Raw genomic sequence first — 27,439 nt, forward strand, 5'->3', positions numbered from 1 at the left:
CTCCCTGACCACTCCCCTCATTAGGGCTGATTATAAAAGGCACCTGTTGACCTTTGTTTTGAGCTTTGACCCTGTCTGTCATGGTCAGTGTTACAGGTAGGTTGTCTATTTTAACACATGAATACTTTTCTTTCCTCAGTCTCTATCTTGAATGATCACTGGTTCCGCTTCCAATTGTCGTGCACACCTGTAGTGAGTAGTGCTCAAACTTTTAAATTATTTCTATGGTGCATGGTGAGCCCTTTTCAACCCTATTTAACCTTTTTGTAGGTTGTTTTTGCTCTTGTTTTGCCTTGTGTTTTGATTTGCATTTGGCTTACTTCATGGGTTTTGTTTTTTCTTTGCCCATTTTTGTTATCTTACTGTTATGTTTAGCTTGTAGCTTTTTACCTTTGTTTTGCTTATAGCTTTGTGCTTGCCTCAGTTACCCTCAGTGTTGTATAGCACTGGGGGGCACAAGAGAGTTACCTGTTTGCTGTTTGTGTGGTTTGATGTGACTGTCCCTGACTCCCTGGTGAGTATATGGTAGCACGGTAGCACCCTAGTTTCACTAAAAGTAGCCTGCCACACAATTTACTGGTCTCAGCGCTTTTTAGTTTTTTTTCTAGATATACTCCAACTTTAAATGTAATAATTGAATGGTCTACTTTAAATACATTTGGTGATAAAGATAATTTGAACCAGATATTTCTGTTATTTTTGAACTATTTTATCTTCCAGCAACCATATCTTTAGTTTCCTTTTTTCTTTTATTCGCTTTTGTAAAACGTGTTTATATTTTTAAATGAGTCCCTCGGTCTCTAAACCAACCTGTGTCTTGATTGCGTGTGAAACTAAGGGTTTTGGTAAAAGGTAACACATTGCCCTGTGTCTATTTCCTAGGGTGAAACTCCCATGGCATTGTTGGTCGTCTATCTTTTAACCATCTATTGTAATAAAACTTAAACAGATTTGTTTGGGTATGAACAAACTAAATAAAACATAAAGTAGGTCACAATTTTGTTTTCATGTTGTACGTCCCCTTACCCTTCACCAATATTGACAATACGCATCAAAGTCTGCAGCAGTATTTGTGCTTCCAATTTAGGGTGGGGTCGTGACTATCATATCTTAAATAAAATGAAAAAGAACTGGAAATATAAAACCGTTCAACTCCCGGAAACCTGTTTGGTAGGCAAAAGATACAAACCTTTACATTTAATTTATAACAAAGCTCATCCCATCCCTGAATTCTCCTCAATTTTGATGGGTGTAGACAAAGGTTTCCATGGCAACTGTACACAGCAGCTGTCTGACACCGCCTACCCCCTCATCCTCCCAAATACACCCCACCCGCTCCCAATGCACCCTCTCCCAGTGCACCCCCTCCTCCTGCTTCCTCTCCTTGAATCAGCTGTTCTGTGGGAAACAGCCACAGCGTAATAAACTATTTAACAGCGTTAAAGTGCTTAATGGGTGTGGGTGGATTAGAGAGTGGAGGTTGCATTTGTGTGTGGCAGGAGAGATTGAGAAACAGTGTGTTGTGTGCACCCTCCTGCAGAGTATATGGGTGGGAGGCCTCCACTAGCAGAGGGGTATTACATGGTTGATGTTTGTTATTCTTCAAGCCAGAGCTATCATTTCACAACTCGGTAAAAAAAAAAACCTTACCCAAAAAATCTCCCTGGATGGTGGCCACTTATCCTTCCAACTTTATCAGCCCTTTTGTCATGATTCTTCTGGCTGACAAAAACATCCTTAAAGCATGAGCGAGAGCTCTGTGAAAGAGGATCCAAGAAGCCCAATGATTTATGACTGCTGATTTTTCATTGGCACTCAAAGGCCTTGCAGTGCTTATGAAATAGTAAGCTATTACAATTTTGTTTTGACACAAAGGCAGATTCGGTCTGCATAGCATCCTTAGCTTAAGTGTGCTAGTTTTGTATTAATGCTCATTAGTGTAATCTCATTGATGTGTGGCTTTTCAATTTCACGTCAGTCAAACTAATGCCTTTATTCCAATGTTGGACTTAATAAAACTAAATGATATCACTCTTTATTCATACCCATGAATAGAGCATGAGTACATCTAACTATAAAAAGCATTTATACCAGTCGGTGTGTCTGTATTTGTTCAGAAGTGCATCCTTCAGTGAAATCCCAAGTGGTTTTAAGAGAAAAGGAACAATTTTCCTGCTTGTCAGAAGCTCAGTTGATATCTGGAGCACAGCAACTGAGAATCGAGACAGGCATGTTTTCATGCCTCATGCACGTTTTGGACCAATAAGGCACTAGATCACAAATCCCTCCTGTTTACCTGCCAGAAAAAGTGCTTAAAGACTTATGATTTTGCATTGCCTACTACAGTACATGGAATGTCATTATTATAAGAATATGTTTTCAATTAATTAAACAATAAAAATGTATGTATAAGGCTATACTTTAAATCTTCCCCTGATGATTGTGTTCAGAAGTAACAGTAAACCCAGCACTGATACTGCATCATGACACTGCAGAATATTCCTGACTGAGGCAGTGCCTGGGATCCCTGTCAACATACTGTTAGTGTGATGATCCTGGGTTAGGGTGTTGGTGAATAATATAGAAAGTGAGAATGAGAGACTTGTGAGTGTTAAATGAATGAGGGTGTTATTTTTAGATGGAAGCTCATCATGGCCTCCCTCTCTCTCACATCCACCTTCTGCTATCACCAGTGCATGATGTTGGATGAAGGAAAAAGGGAGCAGAGAAAAAAAAACAAGGGGTGTTGACAAGAATTGTTTGAGTGTCATATATTTGTTTGATCTTAAAAAAATAATCGTAATTTAATTCTATCCCAGTGTGAGATTAAAAGGAATACAGAATTGAAGATTCATTCCCAGCGATTTAAAGAAACTGAAGTCTTCTCGGTTCATGAGGACACTCTCTTTTTTATTTTACTTGAGATGAAGCAGAATAATAGGTGATCTTATCTGGCACATGGGCGCCTCCATGATGCAGACATCTGTCACTTTAAGTAAGCAAATGATTGAATAGGCCTGGGGCAGAAGGAGAGGATAGGTGGGGGAAGTGGTGAGTGTGTCACTGTGGAAGGGGGTGAAAATCCCCAAACATCTGTTATCCCATTCAGTGAAATGAATCATCATTCTTGGCCAAAGCTGGCCGATTGGCCCCGCAACATCTTGTCTGGTAATTAAACTGTGATTACTACAGAGGGCAGTCTTATTTCTCAATGGATGCAGATATAGTTTGTAAAAGCCTGTGACAGAAACAAATGGATTGCAGAGGAGGCTAAGAGCTGTGGTCACTGACGCATTGACGGAAGCTAAATCCATGCCATAACACTTTCAGAGCAGAGACAATCCTAGCTTTCAACTCATCCCTTGCGTTTCCTGCAGACTAACTTGTTATTTTGCTCACAGGGGATGGTGCATGCAACACCAGCCTGCCTCCTTTGTGGTGTATCTTTAAACAACTATGAGCCATGGGTGTGTGCTTTATCTTGTCGGCACAGGGCCAAGAATTAACAACTCCAAATGACTGGCGATATGGGTCTGGCCCACGTATAATTCAATAAAGTGAAGATGCCCTGAGAGGAGGTCCTCAGTAAACATTTTCATTGGAAAACCTCACACATGAACCTGCAAACTAAATCCTGTACATTCCTATTCCCTGACAATACAGATTCAAACTAATTCTGGGAGAAATTAATGTTATATTTATCCCTTGACAACATTAGGCAAGTCACAATCACCCATCTCCAAACATCATTGGACACTGATTTCTGGGCCTTTGCATGACTACAATGTGCAACAGCTTCATTTGCAGTCTGAGAAAGAAAGACAGAAAGAAAGAGAAGAAAAAGGAGACAAGAAACAATATCAAGTAAACCATGAGGTTATATTGATATAATTCCTGTGTGTACAGAAAGTCCCACATTATTGATAAATAAGCTGTAACTGCAAAGTCTCCTTTCTCTTGGCATAAAGTGCACTGCCCTTGGAATATAAAACATATTACAACACTTTGGAACAGTCCCATATTATCTAGTGCTCAATTTAAATCAATATGCTGAAGGTCAATTCAAATGACAGAATAAAAGGTGAATGTAGTTGCATTTGGCTGCATCCAATCACTGTTGGAGAGAGAAGGGGAGAGAGAGAGAGAGCATCCTGTCTCCTTCCAATGAGAGCAGCCTGCCAGCCAGCTCCACTTCCGTGCAGCCTCGGCCCTCCCAGCGATGATGTAATGTCATGAATATTGAAACAGGTTGCTCGGTGCTCGGGAGGCGCTCGAGCCAGCATCCCTTCTGCCTCCCCATCACCACTACCTTTCAGCAGCCGACAAATCAACCAGAAAAGGTAAGAAAATACATCTAAAGCTTAATAAATTCCACGTGATAAACTATTTTTCTTTAAAAGCACGTGTGTGTTTTAGATAAATGAGGCAACAGTAACCTGTAATGAAGGGCAAATGTGTGACTGGTCCACATTATGTTCTGTACTGTCAGGCCTCCGAGGTTGGTTTACTGTTGCTGCTTCCTATTGTTTGTATGTAGAAAAACTCATTTTTTGCTTGTTTGGACTCATTTAATTCCTCATTTAAACGGCACTGAATGAGGGATTGTGTGACAAGCAGTCGACTTTTTCGTGCTTTATAAATAGACAAAAGAAAAAAATGCATACACTGTGCCAACTGTGAAACAGGCAAGAGACACGATGTTGCTTCTGATACTTTTATCTTCCATCCATTTGAGTAATGAGTAATCGGGTAGTGGCATATATGATTAGTAAGATGATAGCTGACGGGAAATGGCAGAGCACTGCCCGGATGTGGCTAATAATTTAATATCAAGAAGGTGGACCGTCCTTTGTTTCTTTTGGGTTGTTCGAGGATAAAATCACATTAGAGCCCATCTGATTTGTCAACTAAACATGTAGCATGCAGAATTTAATGGCCAATGGCATTGCCTTTTCTTTGCTTTCTCTCTCTCGCCCTTTCGGAGGAAACGCGAGTGGCTGTTTAATTGTCCGAGCTGCAGCTGATCCCAGTTTATCAAACAGGGGATGAATGACCGGACGCATTATTATTTGTGGTCACGTAGGCTACCTGTGTCTGGATGCTGGCCTTATTAGCCTCGCCTAAAAAAACAAAACAAAAACATCTCAGAATCCAAGGCGTTTAATTGACCAAATCATTTCAGTTTTCACTCAAGTCAAGTAACAAACTTGGACCACTTGATCGTCTTGCTGAGGATTGATATGTATCCTTAATCACATCCATCATTTAAGCTGAAAAGTCCATTGTTTTCCTTCTGCAGGGATACTGGTGTAGGGTATGGATGTTGTCGGGGATGCGCTGAGCCTTTGACACCATGATGAACCCAACCCAGCCAGACAATAGCAGCCGGAAGCAGCAGCAGCGCTCCTCGTCTCCAGCCGGCTCTAAAGACGGGGGATCTAAAGCCACGCTGAAGGGCAGCACCTCGGCAAAGCCCATCGCGGCAAAGCAGGCTGGAGGAGGCCGAAGCAGCCGAGGTCAGTCCCCCGTTTCAACAGGCAGGGAGCGGCAGGCCTGCGGTGCTCCTGCCGTCAGAAGCGCGGCTGCTGTTCAGGCGTCTGGTGCTGAAAGCCCGACGCTGAGCAGAGGCGGCACCCACACACCGGAAGACTCCCCCCGCATTGTTGCTGATGCCTCCTCGCCCTCCCGAGCAGATCCAAACCGCGTCGTCTCTGACCAGCCTTGCGCATCTAAATCCCCCAAACTGAGGAGCAAAACCCCGAAGGGAGGGGAGGCGGCGACGAGCAGCAACAAGAAGAGCTCTAAAAGCACAATAGGCTGCGGACCCGGTTTCTGGAAGGAGGGATGCTTGCAGTCCGAGCTTATACAGTTCCATTTGAATAAGAGCTTGGGGAAGAAAGGGACAAAGATGCAGACAAAATCAGCCTCACCGCCGGCCTCAGAGCTGGAGCTGTCCCCTGAGCCCGAGTGTCCACAGCCGGCTCCACAGCCGGACCAAGGACTGCAAGACGACATAGAGAGGCTGGAGGATGAAAACGAGGATTTAAAGGTACTGTTGTTAGGTATTTGTAACATATTGCAAGCCTGATCACTTTTATGTATTTATAGAAATTGGCATAGGCTATGTTAGCACCTGTTGTATTTGCTTTCAGGCTGTATTTTAGCCTACTGCACATATAGCTGCTTTGTTTTTGAATATTATTTAATTAACAGGAAAGGAACATTTGTCATTGAGGGAGCCAGGTTAGTTTTAACTATTTTAAGATGCATTTTAAAATGTTTTGCCAGATTGAAATTGAGGAGATGCGGGCAGAGATGGATGAGATGCGGGACACCTTTTATGAGGAAGATGCCTGCCAGCTGCATGACATGCGTAGGGAGCTTGAGAGAGCCAACAAGAACTGCAGGATCCTTCAGTACCGGGTGAAGAAGGCCGAGAGGAAGAGGCTCCGGTTTGCAGAAAGTGGCGAGGTGGATGGAGAGCTGCTCAGAAGTCTGGAGCAAGACCTCAAGGTGAGTCTAGCCAGCTGAGCATCATTCTTTAACTTTTACCATCTCCATCAATATTTACAACTTCTCTCACGTCTGTGTCCTTGTCTCGGTTCTTCTCCCAGGTGGCTAAGGATGTCTCTGTGCGCTTACATCATGAGCTGGAGAATGTGGAGGAGAAGAGGACGAGGACAGAGGATGAGAATGAGAATCTGAGACAGAAGCTGATAGAGACGGAGGTCACCAAGCAGGCACTGCAGAATGAACTGGAGAAAGCCAAAGAGGTGAGGAAATACCAAGTGTGTTCTTTCATCGCTTGTTAAGATGTGGGGAGAGGGTAAACAAAACATGATACTGTGTAATGGTGAATTCTGTACACAAACACTGTTTTCTATTGTTTATATTATTAGTTAATTACTTACTAACATGATAAAAAGGAATAACAAATACCAGTTTGGTTTTTTCGGGTGTTTTTGAAATCACTGTGAGCACTGTGATTTAAATATTTTACCAGAAACATTCTCGAGGGCGGCTTTAAACAGTCCTGTTTTTCAAATACTGAGCCTTCAGTGCTACATACTGTAAATCTCGATGATATCCCTACCTTCAGTAAAAAAACAGTAAACGGATGATGATGATGAGGATGATGATGATGATGATGTAACCACTGTTTCCCTGCAGCTCTCACTGAAAAGGAAAGGAAGCAAGGATGGGCCGAAAGCAGAGAGAAAGATTCCACAGACTCCTATTGAGGTGAGTCAGCATTTACATGATTTATTAAGTTATAAACTCAAAAGAGATGGTCAATAATGAGGTTGTTTTGCAATGCAATTTTCCATTAAAACCACAATGTAATGAACAATAGTTATACTTTTTAGTGAGTGAGAGAACCACAAAAACAACATGACTATCTTTCCATTACAATATGTGCTGAGGCATTAAAACTGATCCCAGAAATTACCTAATTTATTAGAACTCTCAGTGTGGAAATAAACCCCTTAACAAAACATCCGTAATGAATAAAGAATCTCTGTTCCCAAACCACAGGAAGAAAATGAGGATTTGAAATGCCAGCTTGCCTTCATCAAGGAGGAAGCCCTCTTGATGAGGAAGAAAATGGCAAAGATTGACAAGGAGAAGGACCGCCTGGACTATGAGCTGCAGAAGTACCGCTCCTTCTACGGGGACGTGGACAGCCCTCTGCCTAAAGGTGAGGCTGGAGGGCCCCCCACCACCCGAGAGTCAGAGCTGAAACTTCGCCTGCGCCTGGTAGAGGAGGAAGCTAACATCTTGGGCAGGAAAATTGTGGAGCTGGAGGTGGAGAACAGGGGGCTGAAGGCTGAACTGGATGACATGAGGGAAGACAGGTACTTGGCTTTCATTCATGATTGACACAGTAGGAAAGGAAAGCCTCATACTTACCAAATAAGACATAGTTTGTGACAAGAAAATATTAAACATGGTTGAGTCTAACCAGACTGTATGAGGACACTTCTAAAAATAGAATTTGAAAAGAAGCGTCTGTTTATGAAATGTCACAGTTTATCAATGCTTCTTCCTCTCCTAGTCTGGCGGCAGCAGGACTGGATGGTTCTGGTGCTGGAGGTCAGCAGTGCAGAGAGCAGGGCGAGGCCTTGTCAGAGCTGAGGCAGCAGCTTCAGCTGGTGGAGGACGAGGCAGAACTACTCCGCAGGAATTTTGCAGATGTGGAAGAAGAGAACAAAAAGGTAGGTGGTTCGCTTCCCAAAAGGGTTAATATCTTAACAGGTCAACTGTATTGTTACCATAAGATCTAAACATTGCACAGTGTGACTACAATAAAGTAATAATTTAATATGGAAAGACTCAGCAAATGTCTATCACAGGGTATGTCTATTTTAAGCATTTTTAAGTATTTTAAGTCTATTTAAAAATGGCAATGTACTGCAAATATCATATGACGTATAGGCAATGTTTTCTATAATTACTCGGCAACATGAAACTGCTTTAATTTCAGAGACCTAAGATGTAAAGTGTCTCCTCTTTTCTTGTGTATCTCGTGCTATTTTGGGCATCATCAATGACTTTGAGGCCTTTTTAAGTTTGTCTGTTACGTAAGCCTCGTGCATAAGAAATGCAAATGTGTGAAGCGTTGACACTTGCAGCACTTAAGAGTAATTGGGAATAACATTCAGTTTCATCTCTAGGTGACGAATGAACTCAATAAACTGAAATACAAGGCTGGAAACCATGAAGCTGGATCGAGATATGGAGGAGGTTTGTTTGTATTTCATCTTTCAGTAAGCCTTTGTTGCAGGGGGAAAAAACTGCACTGCCCAAGCAGGAGATTGCTCTTTTTAGCTTGACAAATCTGTATCTGAACAAGTGTGTTTCACAAAGCCTCCAGGAGCTGCACATTTAAGTCTCATTTGCGGAGGTGTTCTACTTTTCATTGTCGCCTTGTTTCAACCCCAGGAGGAGCTGACTCCGCTAAAATGGAGGTCCTCCAGGAGGAGCTGAAAGCGGCACGTCTGCAGATCAATGAACTGAGTGGCAAAGTCATGCAGCTCCAGTACGAGAACCGCGTGCTGCTCTCCAACATGCAGCGCTACGACCTGGCCTCCCACCTGGGGATCCGCAGCAGCCCCCGGGACAGTGACGCAGAGAGTGATGGAGGACGGGACGACGACACCCCCTCGGCCTCAGCATCCTCCCCTCGCCTCCTCCCTCCCCACCGCAAGCGTGAGGGCCCTATAGGAGGGGAGAGTGACTCAGACGAGGTGAGGAACATCCGCTGCCTCACCCCGACACGTTCCCTTTTCTCACCTGTAGACAGTCGTTTTTTATCGAGAAGCCTGAAGGACCGGCAGCAGATGATAGACATCTGCATCGAGGCGGAGAGGCTGGGTCGGACCATCGATAGGCTCATCACAGACACCAGCACTATCATCGCCGAGGCACGGGTATTCGTCACCAACGGGGAGCTGTTTGCCAGGCTGGAAGAGGATGAGGAAGGTGGCAGGTATAAGACACATTAAAGTGGTTAGGAATCACCCCATTCAACTCACCCTCACCTTTTCTTTAAGTACAAGCAACATGTCAAGTCCAAACACACCTTATATGTGCTCCACAGGATCAGAGACCATGAGCTGCTGTATCGAATCAACGCCCAGCTGAAGGCCTTCAGGAAGGAGCTGCAGAGCTTCATAGACCGGCTGGATGTCCCCAGGCAGGAGGACAAACAGGCGGAAGAACCACTGTCTGTAAGATAATGCAAACACTTGATCAAACAGCACATTTCTGTTTTCTAATATGCACTTTTATAACTACTTGTCAATCTGCCTCTCTATTTCCCCCAACCTTTTGACTTAACCGTCATCCATCCAGATGTTTCAGCCCATTATTTTGCTGATCCTCATTCTTGTTCTGTTTTCCTCACTTTCTTATGCCACCATTTTCAAATTGGTATTCCTTTTCACCCTCTTCTTTGTTTTGTAAAGCACACCCTCAATATCATGTTATGTTGATTTTTGTTATTTTATTACAAATATTATTTGTACTTATTTGTTCCTTTCAATTCTTTTATTTTGAACATGTCACATAAGGTCACTCAAGGTACAGGACATTCATTCTCATTTTCCATACGATCCAAGCCACCCAACCACTCAGATGCTTTCAACATATTCTGGATAACACATCGCGGAGGGACAGTGGATTGTTAGGTGAGTATGTAATTAAACTTTATCTGATTCCCAGCATTTCTCTGTCCAGTTACATCCTGACCAGCACTCTTATCAGAAACAATAATTTAGAAGAGTTTGCAGGCACTTCAATTGAAAAAAGTTATTCTTTATACAATTAGTTTCCCGAACAGTGTCCTTCACTCACTTATCTACAAGAGAGGGTGTTTTTCATTCACAAGATGGAGGAATACTGGTTCAAAGCAGTGTTCTATGCTTTGTTCAAGATAGCTGAGCAATTATCATGCCTATCTCCCTAGAGGCCAGACATCAGGTTACACATCGTCACATAGTTATCATATGCCTGTAACAGAGTGTCATGTTTACCTTCTAGGAGGGCAAACATTCTTTCATATACATTGTCAGATACATGGGCCTTTGGTATCACGCGCACTTCTGTATCCTTGAATGAACACATTCAGTATTTTCCCATCAGTCTGTAAAGCCAAATGGTCATAAGATGTTGGAAAGAAACCTATACCATATCTGCTGCAAATGTTAATTTCTGAAGTTTTACCACGACAACAGCATTAATGAGGTCTATGAGCAGTACATTGTTCTTTCCAAAGTTTATGTAAGGAGAATGCACACAGACTACACACTCAAGTGCACACTGACAAAAAATAACAGTCATACACTCACTTACGTCTGACATCAAAACAGACATCAGTCAAATGTCTCTTTCAATTTCAGACACTGTCTGAGTCATAATACAATGTCAACATGATCTGTAACAAATCATCATAATGTGAGTAGGGAATATAGGAGTTTTGGCATTTTACCCATAATCCTTTGGGGGTTTTTGTGTGACTTTCAGAGTTGTGTAAAAACGGTAAAAATGCTCATGGGTGTGTCTGTAAATACTTTTCGGACCTGACCACCAGGACGGGGCAGGAACCGGTCCACTTCTTTCATCCCACCGGTGGGATGTTCTACGTCACATATTAGGGCCAGCTGTGTTGAAAGGGAGGGAGGGAGAGACAGGAAAAGAGAGAGAAAGGAGGATTTTATTCCCGTTATTGAAGCATCATTTCAGCTAGGCTGCTCAGTTGTTTTGACCAAGCAACTGCATCCACTCAAGACTTCAGTTCAGATACTTCGCTGACAACAAACTCGTGGATATTTTTAAGGACATTATGTTGCAACATTCAATAGCATATTACAGGAAGAGGTAAGGGTGTCTTTTTCCAAACGAGACATAATCGTCAGGCTTCAGACAGTGAAATATGTGAACCGTTTCAAGCTTGTTTTGGTGCTCGAGCGGAAGATTTGAAAATCACATGTGTCGCATAGAAAGCAGTTGCACGTTACTAGTTACTTAGCCTACTTTGTCAAGAGTAACAAATTAGCTACAACATACTTTTTGCATGCCTGGCGTTGGAAACGGGCTTCTTTAGTTTGTGTCTAACGTCAGCAGCGACTTGTGTTATTATTTCTGTCAAGATGATAGTCATCCACCACCACCTCTCGTGCTCAAGTAGCAGAGAAATGGCAGCAGGCCAGGGTGGGAGTTCGCCTGCTACGACGAGGACATGTAGGAAAGTTAGCTTTTTACATGCAAGGTAAGACTAAGACACAGTTAGTTTTCCAACAGTGAAGAGATATTTGTGTTAAATGTAATCCCCTCAGGTGTTCTCAGTGGTTTGTTACCTCTGAAATGAGTCACAGTTAGCAGACAGATGTTTTGACGGCGTAAATTGATGTGTTGTCATCATGGTTGCCATGCACACAGCGCAAGGTGTTTTGCCGCCACTTATTAGAGTAACCCGGTGTTTATTAATGGACGTGCTCTACTGCTTCCTCCAGCTATCTAACTCCAGGAAAATAAACTCATGGTTACAGCGGGTAAAAATACTCCACAGCTCTTACATCAGTGCGGCTCCGTGATATTTTGGGACTTCTCCCATTCGCGTTGGAGTGGTTACTGGGTGTCTGTCTCTGTGCCAGCCCTGGACTGTCGCCTACAACGACTCAGTGCAGGGGCGAGAGACGACACTGCGCGGCCTCAGATTTCGATATAAACATGTTAAAGAGAAGAAGAGGTGCAGCAGTGAGGAAGTAGGCCACTCGAGATAAAAGAGGACACCATGGGGACTCAGGCACAAGAATGACAGCAGCCGTGAGGACATGGAAGGGACTAAAGCGTCCAGTCCCGCCGCCTGTGTGAGCACCGCTTCGGCTGCTGCGGGGCAGACGGGGGATATGGCCGGCTGTGGATAATTGTCTCTTTCAATTTGGACATGGCAAAGTGTGCTGTTGAACTATATCAAGAAACATTTCAACTTGTGCTTTACAAAGCAGAAATGAAGACTTTCAAAATAGCTTGGTGATTAGCATTCACCTTTTATCTCATTAAGTTCATGTTTTATTTTAATTCGCTGGAGGAATGTGGAGTGCGTTTATGAACGGCTCGGGGGTGCACGGTGGGGGCGGTGCAGGCGGGGGCTACGTCCCGTCTCAGGGATGGGAGTTTGTGCCGTGCTCCAGGATGGACAGGCCCGATAGAGGCAGGGGCAAAAATCGCAGCCCGTCGAGGAGGATCTCTTCTCCGCCCACCGTCTTCAGTCACATATACGACTCGCAGTTCTCTGCTACGGGAGAAGGTGGAGCAGGGACACAGCTTGAGTTCCTCAGGGGACAAATGTGGCCGGGTCCTGATGCCCAGCAGCAGCAGCCGCAGCAAACACAACAAACGCGGCTTAAAAAGAAATTGGAGGATTTGAAAAAGCGACACATACAGGATAAGGAAGAATGGATGCGAGAGAAGGAGTCATTGTTGAGAGAAGTAGCTGACATACAAGTGATTAGAAATATTTACTACCCCTTTGAAGCTAAACATAGCTCTGTGTATGCCTTTAGTGCTGTGTGGTACACATTCTTCTGTACGAGTAATGTATGGGGGGTTTTAGTTTGTCAATGGTACATTATTAGATGTGCTTGTATTTATTATCAAGTGTTGAATTATTTTTGATACTCTAATTGAACTGTGCAAAAGGCTAACTTTCCACTATGCAAGTACATCGGGCATATTTGGTTGACAAGAACGCTGCCAACTGTGTTTCCATGCAGGGAGGGGAGAATAGAAGGATATTGCTGGACCTGAAGACGGTTTTGGAGGACGTGCAGGCGGAGGTGAAGAGAGAGGAAGAGAAGAGGAGTGAGCTGCAGTTGCAGTACACCAGAGACGGATTTGCCTGGGATCTGGAGAAGGCCGAGCTCAAATGCAGGATTGCACAGGTGATGGTTATGATGGGGATGTGTGGGTAGAAAAACAAATAAGTCCGAGTCTGTGTGTTTGTAGTTTAGAGAAATGTTTTCCATACTTTATATATAGCTGTGCATGTCTGGTTTGTGTGCAGGTGCATGCACTATTTCTGGACAAATACAAAGTAATACTAAACTTACTTAACAGCGATACCAAGTAGTGCACTTTTAATATATATTGTATATACATATATATATATATATATATATATATAAGTATTTTCTCATGTGTGTGCATGTCTAGCCAGTTTGGTGTAAATTGGGATGGCCTCCTGTGCCACCCACATGTTAGGGTGATAAGTCACGCTGGCATCCATCCAACTCAAGCCTGAGCTTAGACAAAAGATTTGAACATAGTCAAACCTATGTCCGCCCCTCAGCCAGACACAGACACCAAACTTTGCTCTTAGCAGCCGACTCTGTATGAAACATTTACCCATTTCCCCCCCCCTGGGACGGCTACTGTTAGTGATTTTTTTTTTTTTCCTCTTTTTAAATGGGAAGAAAAAAATTGGAGGTTAAGTTTGCATACCAGTGCCACGCTGTGTCAGGCATCGCACGGAACACTTGAAGGACCATGAATGGCTATTCTTCAAAGCACCGTGGCATGAATGGATTTGTTCTGGTTGCATCAGTAGATGGATTTATTTGGTTGCCTTTAGAAGTCTAAACCTGATTAGAAGAAAATAAAACTTTAAATTCTGCTCAACGTTTGTTCCCTTTACATGCTGGCATTCTTTGTGTGTCTCAGGACTCGCCATATCTCTAGTTTTTGTGATGACAGTGTTTCATTATCTGCCAGTCGAGCCCCATATGATTCCTATCACCGACTTCAAACTGATTGGTCACGCATTCACCCATCACACAGCTCTCCTCTTGTTCGGTCTACAAAGCGTTTTTTGATTCGAGTGATGAAGCTCAAAAATGTAATGCTAGAAATGAACAAGGTGGTGCAAGACCACTGCTGACACAATGTCACAGGAATGCAACACAAGCCCCTCTTCACACATGTTCTGCATCCCTGAACTTATCTAGACACTACCCGGAGGAGGTGTGTAAGGACTCAAATGTCTGATTAAGTTCCACCAGGAAAAGAAACAGTCTTTACGTTGTCCTAGTCCATATTCAGTAGTAACATGGTTTCCCCTGATTGCAGATGGTTTAACTGCCATAATGCATTCTGCTCTGTGTGAGTAGATCCCTCAGTGTTGCTGTTGAGCTCCTCTCTTTGTCCTGCTGCCTCGGTGCTTTCTCACAGTGTGGCTGACAGAGAGCCTTATAAAAACAGAGCATTTTACAGTTCTGTTTTGTGTTTAAAAAGCCCATTGTGGCAGTGGGAGCTTAGCTTAGTGGGCTTAATCTACTGCGTGAGTTTATACCACACTGATGTTTATACCAAGATGCTGATGTGCATTTAAGGCAATCTCTATTCAAATTGCCTGCCACTCTGGCGGATAATCAGGTTGTTTTGTTTGGGACAGCGAAGATTTCATGATGTTTTCTTTCTTTATACATTTGCAAAAAACTCGCAGACCACAAAAGGGCCAAGGGAAATGTGACTTGGAGTTACGCCATCCTGGGCGGGGTAAGCTCCGTTGTAAAAGTTGTTTTGTCTTGATGCCACATCCTGCCACAGTTTATAGTTGTTGGTATGTGTTTACCAAGTGCTAATATATGGGTGCTTGTCAAATTGTCTTAAAAACATTCCCAGCTCACTGATTAAAATAATAATTTACAGACTTCTGCACCTTTCTCCCTCATGAGGTACTTACATATTTGTAACAGGTCTAAAACCAAAGTCTACTGGTCTGCTTTTAGAATCAAGAAATGTAACATGGCAATGGATCATAAACAAAGATGTTGAAATCACATTTTCCCTATAATTAGGTAAAAGTAGTTTGTTTTAGCAAAGAGTAAACTATTACATTTTTGTAATGAACTGTCCTTAGTCTTTTCACATCTGATTGTCTAAACACGTTCCCTGACTAGTTATGATGACGTTTCCTTTTCAGAAAACATCTTTTTATTGAGGTTCATATTGGACATTTCCTTAAAGGTCCCATGTCATGCTTTTCTGGTTATTACCCGTCCCCTTGTGTGCTATGTAGCATGTGTCTGCATGTAAACGGTCTGCAGAGTCACAAACCCTCAAAGTGCACCCTGTAGCGAGTAAAACTCTAACACAGAAAAGACCTGTCTATGCTGCCCCAGAACGCCTCGTTGGAGATTTCTCTTTTTCCGTTTGTTTCTTCCGGAAACCAAAATGGACCAATCCGCAGAGCTCCTCACACACCAGGACCTTTAGCGTACATTTTCAACAAACAGGGAGTCCCACTGACTTGCATAGAGCTCCCTGGTTGGTAATAGACGAGTTGGGATCGCAGAGAAATGCTCTCCGCAGACCTATGCTCACAGCGTTTATAAACCTTTTTCTTACTCAATATCAAGCCACACTTATTGTTTTTACTTTGGCTGTGAGTGTTTGTGTGTGCTCAGGATGAGTTTCGCGCTGTCCCGCTGACCCGGAGACCACACCAGTAAGCCAGCTCACTGAGCAGCGAGCCTCGCAACGTCTCGACCAATCAGAGCACACTGGGCTCACAGGAAGGGGGGGTCCGTTTAGGACAGAGAGTGAATACACATACTTTACAGAGATGCTGTATGAGAAACCAATGTGAGTTTGGAAAATTGCACAATATAAATCTATTCTAGTAGACCTCAACAATGGAATTATGATCAGTAGAAATGGCCATGTCATGGGACCTTTTTAAGTTACCAGGTTCAAAAGTTACCAGACCTAACAAAAAGGTATTTTTGATAATCACAGCTATTGATACAGACACAATAAGAAAAAAGGTGCTTTTGTTTGTTGCACAGGTATTGGCACAAGGGTACCAATAAAAGCAATTGTAAGAAAAAAAAAAGAGTGCTATTGGCCTTACCCAGGAGAGACTGCTCCTCATTATTGCATATTTAATATATTTATTATACCCAATTTGAAAAATGCAGTAGTCTCTGGTTTTCTCTCCTTGGAGATCTCTTCTGCAACAAAGCCAGCATGGCTTAGCGGTAGGAGCAGTCTAAACAAAATCATTTCTAACATGCTTCGCCCATATTTAGTTTGCAAAGAAAACAAGCTTTAGGATTACAATCACAATCATGTTTCAAATGAATGACTTTAGTAGGATACTGTGGGTAGTGTGCGTAGCTTGTCTGGTTGTAGAGGCTGAGGACAGATAGGGGAAAGAGAGGAGAGATGTTAGAAAACGGCTGTGTCATTTTATAGTTATAAGTGTATAGTAGAAAAACACGAGAAACAAAAGGGCGATGAAGAAATAGACAAGACTGCAAATCAATACAAAGTGTCAGTAGAGCAAAATGGGTGTAACTTCAATTCACTTAGAAGAGAAATGTGAGCAATTTCAACATGGGTGAGTAACTCCTTTTTCCACATGCTGGCTTCACTTTGCCAGTGCAGGAAAGAGCCCATATGAACTCAGACAGAGAGGAAACTAGGGTTTAAAGGAGGTGAAGTATTTGATAGTTTGAAGACTGATACTGATCACGCTGACGGCAACCCAATCAGAAGGAGGCGGCTAGAATAAAAGATTATCCGCGCAGCCAAGTGTATTATACAAACCTAAAGTGAGTGAATGGAACAAGTGGTGGATACTTAAGGACCTGGTCCAGTTTTGGGGAATTTTAAGTCTGGAAGTTCACTGCGAGTGAAGTTGTAAGTGAAAAAGCATTTGCAAGTTGTCATGGTAAAGATGTCCTAGAGTAGTCCTACATTATTGCCTTATTGATGAAGTTTCATATATAAAATGTACCCATCTGACATGTTTTGACCTTTTTCTTTAGCTATAGTCAACAGCTCGTTTACGTCTGTCGTTTTTGTCAGGAAACCAAAACACTGTAGCAAAAAACTGACAAATCATTATATACATATGAAATTGGCTTGGTTCATAAAGCATCAACAAAGTAGCTTATGAACAGTTGTATACTTGTTCTGTTCTTGATATTTTCTCCATAATCGGCTTTGGCTGTGAGTGTAAGTACTGTATGTTGTTTCCACATTCTTTTTGGGGCATTTACCGCAAAATACAAGGAAGCATCAAAGGTCCCAGGCCGAGGACTTAGGCCGGACATTTCCTGGCATATTTTTGCGCATGCCTCTGATTTATGAAAGCTGCTGGCAGCTAGGAGACATCTCACTCTGTCTGAGCAGTCAACTTCCCCTCCTCCGTTTACCTCGTCTCATAACCTACCCTCGGAATGTGACTTTGCGCAAGGCTGTGTGACCGCTATTTATAGTGGGTCACCGTGGTGACACAGTTACCTTAATGTGCTATACAGTAACGGACAGAGTGTTTAATGGTAGCAGGAGATGGCTCAGTGAGAATGAGAGATGTGTATGTGTGTTCCCTAACCTGAGTTTCCCTTAAGAAGACAGTTTTATTTCAATCAACAATAAATCCTTCAGCCGTCTAATTTTGACTACTATCCTCTTAACTTTTGCACTTCTACTATTTGTTTACTTTTGGATGTTTAAATAGACTGTGGACAGCACCCATCAGCATCCATCTGTAATTGTGGTGAACTTCTAGAAGAGCCACAGGCAGACGGAAAGGGTTGGCTTGTTTTTATCCACCATCATTTCATGACCCCAGGCCACATGCAGAAATAGCACCGTGGCCGGGGTTTGTAAGAAGGCTTTGGTCGCTGTCTGTGACTGAACACTGAAATAACTCACTCAGACATGCTCGTATGCATTATTTCCCTCTTTCTAATACACACTACGTACACACACATGCTCAGGCGTTGTCTTGGTATCTGTCCTGTTTTTTTTTTTTAAATAAGAAATATAAATGTACATATTTACCACAGAATGGACAAATCCATCTACTTAAACACACTCATTCTCAAATAATAAACACACAAAAAGCCTCTATAACAGATAATACCCTCTTAACACAATGACCTTATGCAAACAAACCAGACCACCAAGATATACATCTTCATCAAATTCTGTCACTTTTCAGGCCTTTTTTCTCCCTGACTTGTTTTCAACGTTTCTAAAGTTGCAACATTCTTTGGTTCATTTCTTGGCCCCACTTGAGTGAACTTCCCAGGGGAAATGCCCAGGGTTTTTTGCTTGAAAATGGCATTGAATAGAGGCAAAGTAATATCATTAATGAAACAAAAATGTCCACTTGAACCTAATAAAATAGACACAGAATCAGAAAGTCTGTTGTATTTGTGTTGAAAGATCCTCTTTGTATGAGTGGTTGTTTCCCTAAAAACTGGCACCCGGAGTACCATTTGATTGAGGCCACATGCATCCTCTGCAGACATATTTCCTGCACTGCATCCTGTGTTAGAGAAGTAGCATAGAAAAGAGACTTGCACTCTGAACCCTGTGTGTGAGTTCTTTCAATCCCTTCTCTCTTCTCCCTCTTCCCCCCCTTGAACCCACTCGTCCCTGTGGTGCATTATCCCCCCACTTCCTCCACCTTCTCTTCCTGCCACTCCTTCATTCTCTTAATTCCAATTCCTCTCATTCCTGGCTTGCTTGTCTCTCCGTCTGGCTCTCTTCTTTTTCTCCAAATCCCTTATCTCCACTGACCTTTCTCCACTGTCTCTCTCCCACTCTATCCCCTTGCATCTCCCGGCTGCCTTCTCTCTCCTCCTCCGTGCCCTCTGCACTCCCTGTCTATCTCTACAGCTGGAGGCTAGAGAGGGTGCTGGTTTGGTCAGTGGAGGGGTCCAGTCAGCCGCAGGTCCTCGATCTGTGGCGTCACGGAGTGCTCGAGAGCAACACGGCGAGACATCGTCTCTTCGCCGGGAGAGGGAAGAGCAGCGGAGGCTCCTGGCGGACACACACTCCACAGCCATGGACCTGCGCTGTCGCCTGGAGCACAACGAGAGGGACTGGGTGAGGGAGAAAGCCGAGCTGCTGGAGAGGTTTGATTTGGAGAGGAGGGAATGGGAGTGCCAGCTGAAGGATATGCAGAGAAAAATAGAGGAGGTAACTATGAATTATAATATTTCTGCATTTTGTACTAGTTTTATGAATTGGCTTGGGGTTAAGGCTGGATTTAGACAGTGATGGAATGTACCTTCATTATAATTTGTATGTTACCAACTAGATTTACATTCACTACATTTACATATGTAGTTACTTTACAGATTCAGATTATTAGAATAAAAATAAATAAATAAACATTTATATATAATTGTAGGTAAAAGAATCCAGCAGCAGTAAATACAAAAGCTCCACCATAACAGCTGTAATGAACACATGAATGTATCAGTATCATAATCCAGTCATTCATATATATGATTCTGAAATGGGCAACACTTTTGTGGATGTGGATACCGATACTTTTCTTAAGTACTTTCTTAATTATACTCGTACCAGAGTATTTTAGTATTGCTATTTTAACTTAAACAAGAGATCTGGCTTCCCCTCCACCACTGGATTTAGGTAAAAGTAAGGCAAGTGGAAAACTAGATCAAGTAGAACCATTTCCAAACTTGTGAAATGCTTTATTTTGTGTAGGATGTATGGCTTCCCATGCACTGAGCAGAGTGTAACACTTCCCTCCTACACATCCTGTTCTGCATCAACACTGTCAAAACAATATCCCTGATCAGTGCAGCTGCAGAGTGAGGAAAGGAAGGAGTGGAAGGAGGAGGGCTCTGCCATTTCTCGGATCTCTGTGTACTGAGACAGAGGCAGTGATTGAGACGGGCACCTTTTTTAAAAGGGAGAAGCATTTTGTTCTCTCATTGTACATGTATAGTGACATTAAATGATTCTATTCCATGACCTGGAGCGATGTAGACGGAGAAGCTGGCATGAAACAGAAAGACCTTTCTTTACAAGAGGCCAACACAGAAAAGAGTTTTCTTTCTCAATCAAACTTTATTTTCACATCTTTTTAAATAGAACAGAGAACATTGATTCAAACAGCGCTCTCATTATTCATACATTTTTTTGATGGAAACTTATTTTTGGGAAATATGCCTGATCATGTGAGCTGTCCTTATAATAAAGTTGTTGTGTGAAAATGGTTTGTATGGGAAATAATGGATGAAAAAGTATAAAAGGATTAGGTTAGTCAGAAAGGGAATCAAGAGCCAATGAATGGCCCATAAAGAGGTACATAAAGAAAAGAGTGAAGCATGTGTGGTAACAATGCCTGAGTCAAAATGTGACATGGAGCAGGTTACTGTTTTTAATAAGGCAAGCCGTACAAAAGTAGTTGGACTTAGTGCAAAGGCACTGTAACAATTTGCTATGAAAAGAACATGTGGCTCACATTCGTCCCTTTGACCAGAAATGAGAGGAAAACAGCAGAGGACTAAAAGGCACTATTTCATCTAGAAATCGCGTGATGGGAACGGAGCCCAGTGAACATGAAATGCTTATTATTTTGGGATCTCATGGCAGGAAGCCAGAGGTTACCCAATTGTAGTGAAATCATTCTTGGAATGTTTTTTTGTAATCCTCTGTGGGCTAAATATGTTCTTATAATTTGTTGCAATGCTCCCTCCTCATCCCAAATCTATTTGTGTTTCTGGAATAATACAATATTGCACTGTTCATATAGTTTTATTAGGACATTATTTATATTGTGTGACCTTTGTTCTAGACCCATATTTTGTATATCCTCTCATTATAACCATTCAGCAAGACTAGAGGCATTAGGAACAAAAATACTTTGATTGAGGTGTACAGTTCTATCTTATCGATGATATAATCATTTCATCAGACAAATGTTAATTCATAGTTTTTGTTCCTAGCTGCAGCAAAATATAATGTGAAATTCCCCCTTAAAAATATATTTTAGATAACAAAAGGACCATTCTTCTGGGACTACCTTCATTCTCTCCTCCTGTTTTCCAGCTGTACTGTGACGTGGGGACCAAGCGAGAAGAAAGCGGGCTGGCCAGTGGGAGGCAGCAGGACGATGATGCTGTTCACAGACTCAGCATCCGCTCGTCCAGCACCGGCTCCAGTTTGCTTAGTGACAGCGAGCCGCTCAGCAGCAGCAGTCAGTCGGAGTCCATCACACATCCACCTTTACCCAGTTTCAGTGGCAACAGAAACAGCAGCAGTGAATTTGGCCGCAGAGACGGTCTCCACACCTCTTGCTTACACGCAGACAGCCTGAATAAATATGTTGATGCTCAGTTCACTCAGAATGACCACTCACAACCTGAGCTGCTGGAGGAGTTAAGATACAGAGGCACCTGGCAGAAAGACTCAGACTATGATAGCAAGAAAGCTTTGGATATCAAGGAGTTGGATGCTATGTTTCATGGAGCTCCTGGCAGCGGAGAGCAACAGAAAAACGTCTCAAATCTAACTGAATGCAATGTCCATGTTAGTCCTGAAGAAAGCCTTCATTGGGCAGAGCTGAGTTACGGAACTGAGAAGAAGAGGAACACCACTGCTCTCAATGCTGTGAGTGTTTGAAACTATTTCTCTATTTGTTAAAAACAGAGTATACAGTTAGAATCATTGGTGTGGTCGGCATTCCTTTGCTTGTCAAACTTGTTTGATCATCAGTGTCCTGTATACGTATTTCTGTCATTCCTTGGCCCTTTGAACACATAATCCCCTTTTATCTTCAAAGTTGTATTTGTACAGTTCTTCAACAATACACAGTATCCATCATGTGTGACTCTTCTCCCTGTGCTCAGGCTCTGAAGGAGATAGCCCGTGTCAGCGAGGAGCTTTGCAGCTACCAGGATGAGATCAGAAAGAAGAGTGGGGATAAGAGGTAAATAATTCCTCTCTGCTGTCCCATCCTGTCGTCAGAAGGGAACGATGGTAATCACTGTCTGTTTTGTCTTGATGCTCTAGCTATAAGACCTAACGCATTTCATTCCCTTCAGGACTCGATCTGAATCCCTGACCTTACCTGAGGAGAGCGACAAGTTGTTCAGTCACGATAAAACCCAACTGGAGGTGGATGATCCTCCCTGCGACCTCAGCCAGATTTACGATGACTTCCGGGCCTTGGAGAGGGAGAACTGGATCACCATGTCACCCGATAACACCTGGCGGGATGACAGAAGGCCGAGCAAATCCTGGAGAGCAAACTCAGCTGATCCAGACAGCTACCGAGAAACACAGACGAGCCCTGAACTACTCTTTGAGGTCGATGCAGAGGCTCCACCCATCCCTCCCCGCATCACCTCCTGGATTCAGAGCTCCCCCACCCACCCAGACACTGAACTCTACATCCCAGAATCCCCCATGGCCACAATAGAGAAGTGCCAAAGCCCCTCTGTAATTGTGGATAAAAAATGTAGCAGCCCGTCTGTTGTCAGGAAGTTCGAGGCTATGCTTCAAGAAAACGAAGGGAAAGTTTTAAAAGACGGCGTCGTAGCATCCTGCGCTGTGCCTACTAACTCTGAACGTTATATGGGCTGCTGCCACAACCGCTGGTCCTGTGATGGAAGCAAGTTTACCGGCAACAAGCTGTCCACATGCGGGACTGTCCAGAAGAGCCTCTCTGAAGTCAACATATTGACTGCTGGAAAAAATGATTACTGCCCAGGAAACCATAAAAGCCCCGAGCTACAAATGCCTCCGACGGTCAAAGAATTACCTTTAGATCTGCTCTTGTCCTCTCTTGACATACCGCCTGCTGCCCCCAACCTCAAGGGCTCCAGAAGAAACATACTGCTGGAGCAAAAAACTGCTGAGTTCAACAGGACGTTGTTTCAGGCTGAGATGGGCCGTGGCGTAAAGGAAAAGGACAGTTTAACAGCAGCAGATGCTGTCAGCCAACCAGTCTTTCCACCAACTTTGGCATCAGATGAGATTTTACCTCCCAGTGAGAAGCCATGTCACCCACATTGTACTGGAGTCACCACTACAGTCATTGCTATGCACCCTGTCATATTATCTCCCTCCACCTCAAATGCAACACCTCAGAACCACAAGGTCCAGCCAAGGCAAATGAGATGTAGTCCTGAGGGTCACGAGGTCAGAATGAAGCAGGAAATACCCTCTGAACCTTCATCTGAACAGATTCAAGTCAGAGAGGCTGCAACAATCATCTCCCCTGCAACCCGTTCTGAGGTCACGCACAAAGTTTCTACAGCGAGCAGTCCTTCCAGGAAAACCCATCTCAGAGCGGCTACAGAGCCTCTCTTCCCTGAGCCTGCAAACACCCAGCCACGTCAGAATGGGGACACTTCCAGCTCCAAGAATGGGAATCCCCATGGAGCAAAGTGTCAGTCAGCCAGAGGTGGCGTCTCACTCCAGACACAGCTAGGGCAGCAGGCTCAGCAGAAACCTGCTCCTGCTTCCCAGTCGGACTCCTCCAGGCCAGGGCCTCGAATGATGAACGAGCATCCCTGGAAGGCCCTCACTCTGGCTGCATACCCACGGCCCGAGGGATCCAGGTCCAACTACGGGGCGGTGGAAAGGATTCTGAAGAATTACGAGAGCGCAGCCCGGGCTCAGCTGAACCAGAGCCAGCCAAACGAGCCGGCTTTGAGTCCAAACGCCTGCGTTGGGCAGGACATAGAAGTGGACATGCTGGACATGAACCCTCTGCACTTACCACCCACTCTGAGACACACGCAGAACTCACACAGCTCACACACCACACACTCACAGCTCAGCAGCTACAGCAACATGTGTGTGGAAGAGGTACATCTAACAGTGCAGGTGGGTAGAGTCTGAAATACCGTCTGTATTCACACTGTCACATATAAGCATTGCAACTGCACTATTCCCTGTACAGATGTTAACATTTAGAGGCATTCTCTTGGAATATCATCCGTAGTCTGCATTTTGTATTACCCTAATTGAGTCAAATATATTTTTAAGGCCAATGAAACCTGTGAACCTGGGTGAACCCACACATTTAGTTCTGTTTTATTTCTTTCTGAAACACTAAGCAATTGCCCTTGACTGAGGACAGCTCCGGTGGGAATGTTGTTTATTTCTGGTATGTGCTAAGAGACAGAAGCGGGCCAGAGCCTCCATTATTATCGGTGCATCTGGGCCATTCCATTGCTTAAAGGTTCCTGACAAAAGGAACTGGCATCCAAAGTACTTGGCAGGAGGTTTCTCACCCTCATCAACGCGTCTTTCATCTCCCATTCCTTCCACGGGCCCCATAGTAGAAGTGTTTTTCTGGCCTTTGTGTGGTGATTACAGAAGTATCTGCAAGGAGCCAGCTGACTAAATGCCCTTGGCAGAGCACTGAAATGAGAAAGCTGAAGCGATTACGCCGCTTTAAAGTCACGCAAATAGAAAAATCGTGGGGGCAATTATCAAGCCAATTTTATTTGACCTCATGAAGAGACTGTAATCTGAGGAGCGCACTTGGGTTTAACCTCAACCGAGCAGCGCTGTCCAAAATGAAATGCTGGAGAGTCTATAGATCTGCCAAGTGGCCGCAGAGCCATGGTTTCAGATATTCCACTTCAGACTCTTCCCTCCCTACCAAAAGGAATGGGATCTACCTGTGTGACCTTTCCACATGAGCATGTTCCTGTTAGTGAAATATGCCTGTTGTTTCCCCTAGGCCCAAGAAGACTTCAGATGGAACACGTGACAACATGTAAAGTATCTTAGTGTGTTTTTAATTGTTGATAGAACGCTGTGATAATCCTAAATGGTAATTCATTTGTTTGTCCACAGGACAATGAAGAGACCTCCGACTCCTCCTGCGCTCAGAAGAACTTCTCCAGGCCTGCCCGTCCTGCCAACCGACGCCGCCCCTCCCGATGGGCCAGCCGCTCCTCCTCCTCCTCACCCTCCCCCTCTCCCTCCACCACCCCCGTTGTGCAGCCATCCTTCCCCTTCCACAAACACAGTTCCTCTTTTACCTTCTCACATGCCTTCCACATAGAGACTGTCATTATTTGATAACCTCTGAACACTTTTCATTACTGTTGTACATACCAGACCCTTGTTCACTCCTACAGACTCAGAAGTGCTATAGTTTTGATTTCACTCAGTTTTTAGAATGTACAGTATGTGGCATCCAGTGGAGCCTAACTGAGCAAAGAAGGCAAGGAAAGGATCTGAAGCAGCTTCACACATTCAGCAGTATGCTTGGTTTCATGCATAGCCTCAGTGGAGTGAACACATCACGCTCATTCATTCGTGCCAACCATCTGAATGGATGTCCTACGCTCAGGATTCTAGCCTTGACTAGTGTACCCTCCACTTCTATCTTATATCTACTGTATCAACAAAGTGATGCTTGCTTATAGTCAAATGATCCCCAAAACTTCCAGCCGAAGGAAATCCAGAAGGATGTATTTACTAGTACTGTATTTTGTAAATTGTGTGCAACATGTTTTGTGTGCTTTTTGCACAAAATATGCTGTTACACACACAATATGCAGCGTCATGGTGGTAGAGCAGAGATTTCCCTTAAGCACCTCTGTGTGCTGAACCAAGCAGTGTTGATTTCTGCCTTCTTCAATATATTACACACAATACATGCCTGGACCGTACCTTGACGTAAACACTTAGCTTTACATTCACGACTGGCTTTTTATTTCTTTCTCATGATTACAGTAACAATAAATGTGGGTTTTTTTTTATGACTTTGTACCAAAGCCTGGTTTCCTTATATGCATTTTCCTGATTTAAAAATGAAATGCATTGTTTATCACATTTGATTTTGCTTTCCCCCCATTGCTGATGTTTTCCAGCATCAATCATGAGAGCCTTCTTTTGTGAATAGCAGTGATTACCATGCTTATGATAAAAAGATTAAAAAGCCTTTTTCTACTTTTACTAACTCTGAATAGTCACATATCAGGACATTACTCAGCCGAGTAGTACAGGTTTTGGGTCAAAGTGATGAATCATATCATGATGAAGGTGATGCCTTTGCTGTTCTTTTTGTGTAATAAACTTAAGGACTGAATGATTTCTCCTGTTTACTTCACAAATTAGTTTTTTTATTCGGCTGATTTCTAGGCAGCTTAAACCCATCTGTCGAGCGTGACTGAAAACAGCATTATTATAAAGTCATATTTCAAAAGTTGCTGCAGACAAACTCGCTTATTATATTTTTCTCCAATTATCTTCAATAAGTGTTATGAGTTTAGAACTATATGCTAAACCTTGCCACTGTGCCGTGCCCTGCTGCAGGCCTCTTCAACCCTTATCCTACAATAGGTACTGTAATGAAATAAGTTCTCAACATCAATCAAACATGGCACACAAAGTATTTCTGCATCCAGAGGAGTACTCGGTGACCCTTCCCTAAGATGAAGCACCAGAACCAAACGTCTGTCTGGCTGCTTTAATCTCCTGATGTCAGATTGATGGCTGCAGAGGGGCCGTCCATCACTTTGATAGAGTTTGATGTCTGCGTATGTATTCCTCCATAAATGCATTCTGTTCCCCAAGAAAACTTGGTGTAATGAAGACCGTTTTACTTATTCATGTAACTCTTCGCTTCTATGAAAATACCTGTCTTTCCTTTTGTTTCTGCGCTGTCTGGAAAACAAATCACATTTCAACACACACACTCACTTACATAAACATACAAATGAACACACACGCAAGCTTACACATCCTTGGCCCTGAGCGGCATGGACACCTAACCCCTCACCCTGAAACCTGGCACCCACATGTCTGACGGAAATAACAGGTGCGACAATGTTATGGTGCCAGAAATCCTACCCTGAGACTGATATAAATATTGTCATCCTCTCTCTGATGCCTAGCCTAGCGCTGTGTTGGCTGTCTCACACTGTTTCCCTGTGTCAAGGCCGGGCAGCAGCCTGGACTCCCAGGACTGGCCTGTGGTCAAGTCTGGAGATTTCCAGATGCTCTAACCATTTATATAACCAGTACTAACTGTTTTGATTCCAGTGCTGCTGAAAGACACAATAACACAGGAAAGAATTGATGGGGCAATCATAGGACTGTAGGTTCAGCCAGAGACAAGGGGCTAATAAGACTT

The 27,439-nt window shown here is 43.4% G+C and overlaps 1 protein-coding gene across 8 annotated transcripts; it reads left to right on the forward strand.

Annotated features, from left to right (window-relative positions):
- Positions 1–78: 78 nt before the first annotated feature.
- Positions 79–26,392, forward strand: LOC307045593 (microtubule cross-linking factor 3-like). Of its 8 annotated transcripts, none has more exons than XM_079691362.1 (12): positions 80–4,340; positions 5,300–6,049; positions 6,289–6,513; positions 6,615–6,773; positions 7,171–7,242; positions 7,537–7,856; positions 8,057–8,216; positions 8,676–8,745; positions 8,944–9,490; positions 9,602–9,731; positions 10,074–10,190; positions 13,278–13,415. In XM_079691362.1, the coding sequence occupies exons 2-11, from the start codon at positions 5,354–5,356 to the stop codon at positions 10,188–10,190; spliced, it is 2,496 nt and encodes an 831-aa protein (XP_079547488.1). In that variant the 5' UTR covers positions 80–4,340; positions 5,300–5,353; the 3' UTR covers positions 13,278–13,415. The 8 variants fall into 8 exon arrangements, with proteins under 8 accessions (XP_079547491.1, XP_079547493.1, XP_079547488.1 ...); XM_079691363.1 differs by having other exon boundaries at positions 9,856–10,190; positions 13,278–13,309; XM_079691364.1 differs by having other exon boundaries at positions 9,969–10,190; positions 13,278–13,309.
- Positions 26,393–27,439: the final 1,047 nt, after the last annotated feature.

The sequence above is a fragment of the Notothenia rossii genome, assembly GCF_949606895.1.
Source record: "Notothenia rossii genome assembly, chromosome: 7".
In the NCBI taxonomy this organism is placed as follows: domain Eukaryota; kingdom Metazoa; phylum Chordata; class Actinopteri; order Perciformes; family Nototheniidae; genus Notothenia; species Notothenia rossii.